Below are 10,851 nucleotides of genomic sequence, written 5' to 3' on the forward strand. Positions count from 1 at the left end.
CTGGCATGGCTAAACAACAGGATTAAACAGATTATTAAAGCAAGAAGGCATCCTTCAAAAAGCTGAACTTTCATTCAAATGAGGAAAACAGGACTATTAACTGTGACAGGATAAATGTAAAAGGATTCAAGACAGCCCAGCAAAGATTTTAGAGGAAAAATTTTGCTGAAGGCAACAAGACTAATATTAAATTCTTGTTTCAAATATACCAGGAGCAGGAAACCAGCCAGAGAGTCCATGGGGCCAGTATGTGATCAGGACTGTTCAGTGAAGATAAATCAATAGCACACATTTTAAGAAGTGATTTGTATGATTGTGCATTCCCTGTGGAAGAGCTTGAGGAGGTTCCCACACCAAAACCTTTCTTTGTGGGAGGAAGCATCAGAGGAGCTGCTGCAATTGAAAGTGTTGCAAGGGAAAGTTATAGGACAAGCAGACTGAAATGAAAATGAACAAGTTGCCAAGACCAGACAATGTTCAAAAATTCTGAAAGAACTCAAGGGTTTTTATTTTTTGTTTAAAGAAGCCAAAGTACTTGCTATAGCGTGTAGCTTCTTGCTTAACACTGCCTTGATACTCGAAGACTGGAAGTGGCTGATGTGCTGCCAGTTTTTAAAAAGGACTGCAAGGGTGATCTGGCTAATCACAGGCTGATGAACCCAGTGTTTAAATTAGCAGAATAGTGTTCAAATTAGCAGAAACTGTAATGAAGTGGATGCATGGACAAATATGATGTATTTGGGAAGAGTCAACACTACTTTTGGAAAGTGCAGTCATGACTTACAAACATATTGGGGTTCTCTAAAGGTGTTAACAAACATGGATAAAGGGTTGATTGATATAGTTTGTCTGGATTTCCTGAAAACTGTAATAGCTTCAACAGAGGCTCTTAAGAAGTCTAAGCAGCTACTGGATATGTGAGGAGGTGGTCACATTTGTAAATAATTAGTTGAGATTAAGGAAGGAGTAGGCTGTAAATGGGCAACTTTTCCAGTGGATAAGGGAGATTACCAGTGGCTTCCCAGAGGAGTTCAAGCTTTCTCCTAGGCTGTTCAGGTGCTCATAGATGACACTGAAAAGGGACTGAAGCTGAAGTAGTACACTGTGTACATGATACTGAGACACCTAGGATACCAAGGGCAAGGGCTGGCTGTTTTTGTAAAAACAGAGTGACGACAAAATAAAACAGCAGATGGAGTTCAATGTGTCTCTAAAATGATGCACCTGGGGAAAAACCAATCCCAGTATATAAAATGACAGCCTTTGACTTGACCATTACCATGCAGCAGTGAAATCTCAGCTATGACAGATAATTCTGCCAAAATTTTAGCTCAGTAAAGATCAATGAAAAAATCAAACAAACAAATTGATTCCCTTTAGGAGAGCAAAAAACCCCTCCACCACTACACTGCTGAATAAATCTGTACTGATGTCCCTACGCAGTTCTGGTTGCCACCTGAGGAAGGACAGAGAACTCAGAAAGGCTCCCAAAGGAGCCACATGGATGATGAGAGGTTGCTGGGTGAAACAAGTAGCACAGCTGGGGGAGAGCCCTGTAAAACCATCGGTCAAAGGCAGAGGATAAGTGAGGAGTGTCTGCTCGGTCTTTTCCAGCATAAGGTGCATCCCAGGTGAACAGCAGGTAGCCGGTTCTGAACAAATAAAAGTTGATTCTTGCAAGTGACTTGTAATTAGGCCGTGGGATTTCTTGCTGCGGGACACAGCAGGTGGTAAAAGTTCACAGGACTCGGAGACTGCACAGGCTTGTGGAAGACAAATCTACCAAGGGCTATGAGACATTTAGCAATCACCTCTGGCTGAGGAAATGCCTGAGCTACAAGTTCTTGGAGGCCATGGGAATATCTGTGGGAAATACCAGCATATGCTTCTTCTAAAGATTTTTGTAATCTTCTCACGCATCCCCTTTTGCTGACTGTGGGAGACAGGACTCTGAGCTGGATGGACCTTTGCTTTGAGCCAGTATGACCACTCTTGTGCTATCCAGTGGAGTTGTGGTTGTATGTATTTGTAGACAAAAGATTGAGATTCACAAGAAGATAAAACTACCTTGCGCTTTTATTTCTATTTTTTTCCTAATTAAAATACTGTAGAGGCAATTGGTGAAAAAATATTTTCATCAGATGAGGAATTGTGTGTGAACAGGATGGAAGAAGAAATGCAATGTATCAGATGCTTCATCTTTCTTGTTCCTTATTGCCAGTGCAATTAGTTTCCTTATTCTCTGCATCAGGGCTTACAGTGTGACACTAATCACATTTAATCTCTTATGAACTCCTCTACCGAGTTTGATCCCAGAAGCTGTTATTTGTCTCTGTAATTCCTTTGTTAGTCCTGCAACTGATACAAACTCCCCGTCATTTTTAAAAGCGCTTGTGTGTGTTTGACAAAAACAAAAGAGCAAGATCCTGGCCTTAGAGGTGCCATTCAAAGGAGGGTGGGCAGCTACAGAAAGAGTTGCTGCCTGGATTGTTTATTATATTGCAAGAACTGGTTGAACAGGAGCCCTTTGTTTTACAAGCATGCAAATGAAGCACAGGAGAACTGAGGGTGGCACAGAGGCTGCAATGAAATTACAAAGTCATGGCTAAGCTTGGTTGAGTAACAGATTTACATGATGCATAGAGTGCAGTAAAAGGTAGTGTTGTGTATGTGCTTGCACAGCACGATGCAATCCAAGCATGAGGAGCCAGCTGCGTCCCAGAAACACTGTGTACAGCTGTGCTGGAATTGCACTCTGCTGCTTTAGCAGCTCTTGCTGCTCAGCTGGGCTCTGGGCCGTCTGCACAGCCCTGCATTTGCTGTGTGAGATCAGGTCTCATAAAAATCAGTGGGCAGTGTCGTTGTTAACTAGTTCTGCACTCCAAGTGGCCTACATTTTAGGTTTCAGAGCTTCACAAGCACTTATGAAAACTTGGAAAACTTTAGTGGTTCTCCCCCTTTGTGTAGGAAATTATCTTAGTATCAGGAACAGGAAGTAGTAGAGCTCCTGAATTATTACCCAGTTTATTGGCTGCCTAAGCATCCTGCACCATTAGTAAAGGCATCTGTTTTGCTATGAATGTTCCCAGTCAGATGCACTTTCACACACGTAGACATCATTAATTTTTGTATCTATTTGCTTTAATCATCATATCTGCCACTATCCCTGCCAGTCAGTACCATGCTGGGTTATAATGAAGAGCAGTTAATTTTGTTACAGACCATTTGGAGAATTCTGAAGTCATTTTACTTCTTTTTAATACAAACCAACATTTTGGTTCATTTACAGAGAGACATTTCTGTCCTCAGGGAATGTTTCAGGCTACCAGAGTGTTACAGACAGAATATACCATGCACTGCCTCCATTGAGTAACTCTCTGGTTCAGAGTGTGTTTGCTTCACAGCTGAGGCTCTCAAGCCTCAAAGCTTTCTGGATCCTTGAAGCTCCGAGGTGAGTGAAGCGAACCCTCAGAGGCACCCTTCCTCCGTTGACACTGAGCTGCTTGGAGATCAAAGTCCTCTGCACTTCTTGCTGGTGTGCTTATTCCTTCCCTACCACAGTGCAAAGAACCTGGCCGCTAATAGCTAATTAACAAATTTCCCATGATCACAGCTTATTAACTTGATTCACCACTAGGAGTTCTAGAAAACACTCTTTACAAAGGTGAATAATAAAAATTTGAGATGAGATGTCATCACACTGGTATCACCGAAATTGAATTATTCTGCATTACAGATATTGGTGAGATTCTAATAACTTTCAGTTTTGGGGAATTGCCCTTCTGAGCTCTCTCATCACCTGGCAGCAGTTTTGTTTGCCCAATGTGTCTGTCATGGTTGTGTGCAAGATATTTAGGTCTAGTGGTTTTCTTAGCTATAGTGTCACACAGGGTTACATAATGCTAAATTACATACCTCTGTGCTCAAGAGGCACCTTAAATGACACCGGCAAAAAAAAACCTGGTGTCAAGTTAAGAAAAGCAGAGTCTTGCTGGCAGTTTAAAATATTCATTCTAACCTCATATTTCCTCATTTCAATGCCATCCTGCTAATTATCCAATATCAGATACTATCGTTTCATCTTCAATAATGCCTTTCCCAAACATTGACTTATGGGAATACAATTTTCTGCCACTCCTGTCTGGCACGCAAAGTCTGGACATCTTTGATGAATAAGATGTTCTGATGCCTCTGAGATAGGATCAGCAGTAAATGATTGACAGTAGGTAGGTTACAACATGGGAGCTATTCTGTGAAGGCAGAAGTAGCACAGCATCTTGGTAGGAAATGTATTCTGGAATGACTCTTACTGCATCTTTCCCAAGGAGTGATAATGGATGTTTCTCACTTTTCTAATACATGGCCTACTTTCAAAGTCAGAGCAGAGCGTATCACATATCAAATAGCAGCTTGGCCTCTGAGTTGCCTTTTCCTGATCAGATTAGATGGGACTCTCATAACTAATTGAATGTTGTTCTTATTTATGAACAACCATCTCTATTCTTTTAGCCATTTACGCATTTTCCTAGGAGGACATTCCTAATGGATGGAGGATTGTTTCCAGTCACTATCAACAACACAATTAATATAAATTACAACATGCAGGTACAGTGAGACAGCAGCCTTGTGTTTATGTCCAAAGACATAAAGACAAGATGAATCTATGATGCAGGAAGAAAATAAACTGATACTATTTCGTACCCCACCTTTGTTTTTTAAAGAACAGAAGTGAACAAAAACCATCTCCTGTACAAAAGCCCATTTTACCATTTACTTCACTTTTGATCTTCCTTCAAGCAGAGCAGAGCATTTTTATTGATAATGAACCTATACTTAAAATTTTCGTAGTGTGCTAGAACTAATGAATCAAATAATTTTCATGCATGGGCGTATATGTTTTAGGACCATGGTGCTAAAATCTTGAAATCCATTTGTGTTTGTAACCCAAAAACCCCTGTGCTGACAGTTATCCAAGATTCGCTGTTGCTGGATAAGCTTTGCAGCAGACCTCAGGGACTCTCCTTTCCTCTCCAGCTGTGCCTGTGCAGCCTGAGTGATGCAGACTGCAGAGTTGCTCATGGGGAGCTGGTGGCAATGCAGTTTCTGATGGAGGACATACTGCAGAACAGCTATGGCCATGCTGTGGAGGACCATGCTGACTGCCAACCCTCGTTAGCTAAGAGCAAGCAGGTACCTCTGACAACCCCGTTTGTTTGGGACTTTGTCACTTCCATGTAGTTCTCCCGTTTTTGCAACCAAATCCCTGTGAACATAAGCCTGAGGTATGCCATAATAGCCTCACCTACTCAAGCAAAGGGAACAACATTGTCTCCTATAAATGCTGAGTGCTCTCAAGAGAAGCCCTAGTGATAGATGCTCCTTGAGGGCCTGTTGGTATTGCCAGACTTTTGGAGAAAACAGACTGTGCTGACTTCTCCCTACACCCCACTGAAGGTCCAGCTCTTCTTTATCAAGAGCTACTCAGTGCAAAGGGGAAAGGAACAGCCTGGCCACTGTCCAAAACCAAATCTAGTCAAGGAGTGGCAAGGTACTTCCAGGCTGTACTTCCCCAAGTACTTGCATGGTGGATGTGGATGTGAGGAATGGTTGCTGGGGGTGCCTAAAGCCTGCCAGAAACTACACAAATATTGCGTTCAAGGAATGGGAAGAGATTCAAACTGTGATGGAAAACAGATGAGTTGATTGATTTGTAAGGTAAAATGAGTGGAAAGGACAAGTGTAGTTATTTTAAGGTCTGCTCCCTTCCAGATCAGACCTAAGAGTTTCATTTCTGTAACAGTACTTTTAGTAGAAACCAAGCAGAGAGAGATGCTTTAGAAGAGATTCACTTGAGGAAAGCAGCAATAAAACAAAGGATTTAACTTCTGTGTAATTTTTCCCCATCTCTGCTGTATGTGTGTATTCATTGCAATCAAAAAGTAGCCCTTTTTTCCTGAAGGACACTGGTGTAAAGCCCTGCTGCATGTTCTGATTGTGCAATAGCCTGTCCCATGTCTCACTGTATATTGCTATGAGATGCTACTAAGCAAAAAAAAAAACCAAAACCAACAACGTTAAAAGCTTATAATAGTTTTTTGAACTTTTCCCTGTGACTTCCAGCAGAATTTGGCAGAAACAGTTGATTCAAGTGCTAACTGGTTGCAGAACAACAAAAAGACGTGCAAACTTTTGCTGAGGCATCATGATCCATTAATATCACTTAACTTGCTGAGATCTTTCCTCATACTATGGAAGCAACTAGAAATATTAGAGGCAGAATGGGGCCGGATCAAGCTGAGGACTGAGGATATCAATACAGTTCCTCTCTACAAAGTTTTGTGAGCAATATGGGTAAGTTACCTTGGATGCAAGAATATTCCAGAGTGACTGAGAAGATGAAAAATGAGAAAAGTCTCCACCTTCTCCATTCATTTTCCCCCGTCACCCTTTTTCACTTGCCTTTTTGTTTTATTTCTACCTTTCTTTATTTTTCCTTAGAATTAATCTAGAACTTTCGCTTTTCCCAGGGCTACCTTTTGTTTCTTTGTTTCAGTATGGTTGTTTTTCCCCCTCTTTCAATGTCTATTCAGACTGTTTGCTGATGTTTTACAAGTGCATTCTTCTCAGCCATGTGACCCGCCTCTGTATTTCAGGTTCCATAAACAATGTTAAATACAGTACTTGAATAAATGGAAATTTTGGAAGCCTGTTAGATGAATTGTAGCAGAATTCTTTCTAACCCTCCTACTTGGCTCAACTTTGAGCAGTCAAGAATAGAAAACTGGAAGATTTCCATCAGAGAGGCCCTTCTGAAAGCAGCAAATGGAACATCACTTTTTAAAAGCCTTGTCCCCGGAAATCACAGAAAAGGAAGTGAAAGAGAAAGATGACACAGTAAGGGTGAAATCCGTCCATGAAGGCACTGGAAAACACTGTTGTCATGCAACAGAGCATAGAGGAAGCAATGCTCAGGGAGCCTGTCCCTACAAGGCCAAGGCATTTTAGATTGGCAAGACTGAATTCATCACAGAAAATCTGTGTGTGTGTAAGGAGCTGGTATCAGATTTGCTCCATTCTGGCCTCCATTTATCTATATCCCAGAGCTACCTCCCATGCATTATCACCAGATTGGAGTGAGCACAGTCCAACGGTGGGGGCCCACGGTCTTTGCCTCTGATTTATAAACTCTGCCAAAGGAGCAGCTCTGGGGCAGAGCAAGACTGGGTTGCAGGAGGGCTGGGAGTCGAGAGCACAAGTTCTCCATGCAGAGCAAGCAACAGCTTGGTCTTCGCCATGGGACTGGGGAACTGTGGGAGAGCCCCAGCTTCAGCATCTCCTAGAGCTTTCTTGTGGTGATGCCCGAGATTGAGCTTAGCAGTTACTGCCTCCTGGGAGGAGAGGTGAGCTCCCTGCCCCTGGCTTTGCTTACACCAGCCTTTGAGCAAGAGAAGATTCTGTAGCAGCACCTGCAACAGCTCTTTTGTAGCAGGCAATCTGCCAAATGTACTGTACCCAAAAATCCCCCTGTGTTTCCCTCTTCCACATCCCTACCCATCCCCTTCCATAGATAAGAGCTCCCGGCTTCCCCCTCTAAGCTCTGTGCTAACCTTTGTGTCAGATTTAAAAGGCAGCGTGATTAAAGCAATAAAATGTAAGGAGGTATATATATGCCTGGCTAATGGCTCCTCTGCTTCTAAGAGCAATGTGTGAGTCTGCCTTGGCACTTAGCTCTCAGAGGCACTTAGCAAACCCAAGAACAGATAGGAAGGAGAGCAGGGGAGGAGGTGAAGGGAGTTTCTTGGTCTATTTGAACTTCAGTGATAGACAAGTTCTTACCAGTGACCAGATTTCCCTGCTTTATTTGGCTGACCCCTTGTTCCTTTCCTTCCATTTTAGTTTTGTATTATTATAAACTTGGAGAAATGACTGAACTATGTAATAAGGCAGGACCAGTAAAGAAGAGACTGTCCTGTCCCCCTTGTAGGTCGAGCAAGGCTAATGCAGTGAGTTGAGACTTAATCAAATTCTGGATGGGATAGGAACAGGGGCAGGGGAGGAAAAAGGAAAATTAAGTAAATGTGAACACAGAAATTTTGGGCAAGAATTTGTGAAATACCCCTGTCTTGGTGATTTTAGCACAGATATCCTGTATCCGGCCATGAAAGCCATAGTCAGACAGAGGGGCATAGAGGAGGAGTTTGGAGAGCCCATCACAAGCATTCAGCACATACCTCCTCCCAGAGGAGCATCCGAAATGGAAATGAAAGTGTCTCAGGTAAGGGGAGGGTTGTTGGGGGGGGTATTGCAGGGCACCACACAGCATCATGTTTTCCTGCAATTTCTGATAAGTGAAGTTCAGCAGAGGCCCGTGGAGGCTGTCATGGGGGGAAGTCTGGCAGATGTGGGTGACACAAGAGGGTCTGCAATGACACCTCTGGTGTGGTGACTGGAGTGTGTGGGTCCTGGGACAGCCCAAAGCAACAGGGGAACCTGCCTCCATTCAGAATATCTGTGGCACAGCACTGGGCATACAGTCACCCCCAAATGAAATTAACCTTGATACTGTATCTGAAAGTACTGTATTTTATAGAAGAAAGAAATGGTAATTGCTTTGGTTTAGTCTGCTAGTTTTTGCTAGCTGGCAGGTTGCTTTGTAGAGATTTAGTAAGAGCTATGTATTACACTTGATTCTAGCTTCAAAAGCTTCTGAAAAGCCTAGAAATCCACATGATCCGTGATGTGCAGAAGAAAATAAACCAGGAGATTACTCTAGTGATATTTGAAAGAGCCAGACAAGAGAGCAGTCTCCCCACTGGTAAGGAAAATTAAAACACCCTTCCTGGGAAATACAGGAGCCCCAGTCTTGAGTGGCAGAAGTAGCCTTGGTGCATAAAGGCAGCAAAAACTTGTCCTGTGTGTGAACAGGAGAGCATATTTGCTTTCAGCTCCCCACTTTGCTGGATGTCCATTTGGAGGCCAGGGACGCTTAGTGTGGGCAATTTGGGTGTTCACAGGCACAAATAGTGAAACAAAGAAAATGTGGAAATGAAAGGGAAGAAAGCTGTGCCCTACTGCCACTAGTTGTGGTTGCAAGCAGCAATAATTGGTGCACAGAAATGTTTGATTTCACACAAAAGTCATGTTCTTTACTCAATATTTATCGAAAGCTCCAATACACAATTGTGAGCCAGGCCATTATTGACAGAACTGGTCCATAATGAAATTGCATTTTGGCTTTGATACCAGAGTGAATTTGATACTGCTGCTCAACACAGGCTTTGCAATTTGTTTGCAATGACATTTACCTTTTGTTGTAAACATTTTAGGAAAGCTGAGAAACCCTAAGCTTATAAAGCATACCCAGTGTCAAATCCCAGGGATTACTGAAGAATCAATATTTTGTGACAGTGATACCCACTGATGTGTGGTTTTATTCTGTTTTTTTGTCTGTTTTGTTAGTTTTTTTCTCTCTCTGTTCGCACAGAACTCTGGAAACACAGAGCATTGCAAGAAAATTTCTTAGTTGTATGACCACAGATAGTTGAAACATTTGTTCAAAGGCTGATGGAAAACTACCAAGAATCAGATACAGAGGTACATATTCTGCATTTCTATCTAAGCAACAGCTAAATCATGTTTACAGCTTTATTTATTAAAGCTCCTGTCAGTGACCTAAAAGCGAAACACATTTCTTAAGCTTATGAGCTTAGATGCAGATTATGTTGGTTTGTAATAGCGTTGGCAGCAAACTTGTGTACTGCCCTTCTGTCTCCTGACAGGTTTATTTCAGCTCTCAGGACTGTAATAATGTGAAGATGAGTTAGGGTTGGAGGTTTATAGCCAACCGCAATGCAGGATTGCAGGGCTTTCACGGATTTGGGAGTGGGAACTCTTCTTCCTGAGTCATTGCTAAATCAGAGACCCAGCATGATTGTTAGGAAGCAGTTTTAGATTGGTTGGGGTTTTTTCCAGTGAAATTTAAAGAAAATATTTATGAAAAATATGAACACTTCTGGTTAAAAACAACACAAAACATGGTTCTTTGAGAGAAGGGATGTTGGGGCCCAACTGCAATCCAGGCAGTTGCTGAGCTAGTGATTTCATTTCTCTACTGAGAATTCTCTTTTAGCTTCAGATGGAAGAAAATACATTATATAGTTGTACATAGAACCAGTCAAAAAACTGTCAAATCTGTTTTCCATCAGTTCAGTGACATAGTAGATTGGGCAAAAGCATTTACATTGAATAATTTTATTTTTGCTCCATTTATGGTGTCGCAGAAGCATTTAATTTACAATAAGGCGACGGTGTTTCACTTTGACATATGCTGTATATAGCAACTCTTGTGACTCAGACTACCTGCAAGGTTTCTTACTTTGTTTTTCTAGGTTACTTTTAGGAAAAGCAATTTACCACAGTGTCTCACTATACTGGGCTGTGACATCATGGCCAGAGAGCGCAGCAACTTTGAGATCTACTCCATGTTTTATGAGAATATTCTCCAGCGGCAGCATCGTCTCCTTTATCAAAAATAACAAGTATGCTGAGAGCGTCAATTCTATTCTTCAAGACCAGGGGCAGGTGGTTTCTCTGGGTGGGAGGCAGTTGCTAAATAAAAAATAAAGACAAGCTGTCAAGCTGGGAAGTTGTCAAGTGGAGTTGGGCCTCACTAGCACAGTCACCATGCATCTCTGTGCTTTGCTTCAGGAGCTGCACGCAGTGGAAGAAGGTGGCAACCAAAGCAATACGACTCTGACACAGGTCAGTGATGGTGGTCTATCAATTGGTAGCACTTAGTGGTCTAATTTGAGACAGAGTTCCACTGTGCAGACCCATGGTGACAGTCTTTGA

General features: G+C 42.3%; 2 protein-coding genes across 2 annotated transcripts in view; both read left to right on the forward strand.

Moving 5' to 3' along the window:
• LOC104548208 (transmembrane protein FLJ37396) overlaps positions 1-921 on the forward strand; it is a 53,836-nt gene extending 52,915 nt beyond the window's left edge. The window contains 1 exon segment of the mRNA XM_010194158.1: positions 808-921. Coding sequence (XP_010192460.1) covers positions 808-921 — 114 coding nt within the window.
• A 4,173-nt stretch (positions 922-5,094) lies between these two features.
• Positions 5,095-10,535, forward strand: LOC104548209 (coiled-coil domain-containing protein 162-like). Its single transcript, XM_010194159.1, is given in 6 exon segments — positions 5,095-5,190; positions 6,121-6,338; positions 8,137-8,275; positions 8,695-8,815; positions 9,485-9,594; positions 10,389-10,535. Coding segments are annotated over 6 exon segments (831 nt in total).
• The last annotated feature ends 316 nt before the right edge of the window (positions 10,536-10,851 follow it).

The sequence above is a fragment of the Mesitornis unicolor genome, unplaced genomic scaffold (genome assembly GCF_000695765.1).
Source record: "Mesitornis unicolor isolate BGI_N332 unplaced genomic scaffold, ASM69576v1 scaffold36301, whole genome shotgun sequence".
NCBI lineage: Eukaryota > Metazoa > Chordata > Aves > Mesitornithiformes > Mesitornithidae > Mesitornis > Mesitornis unicolor.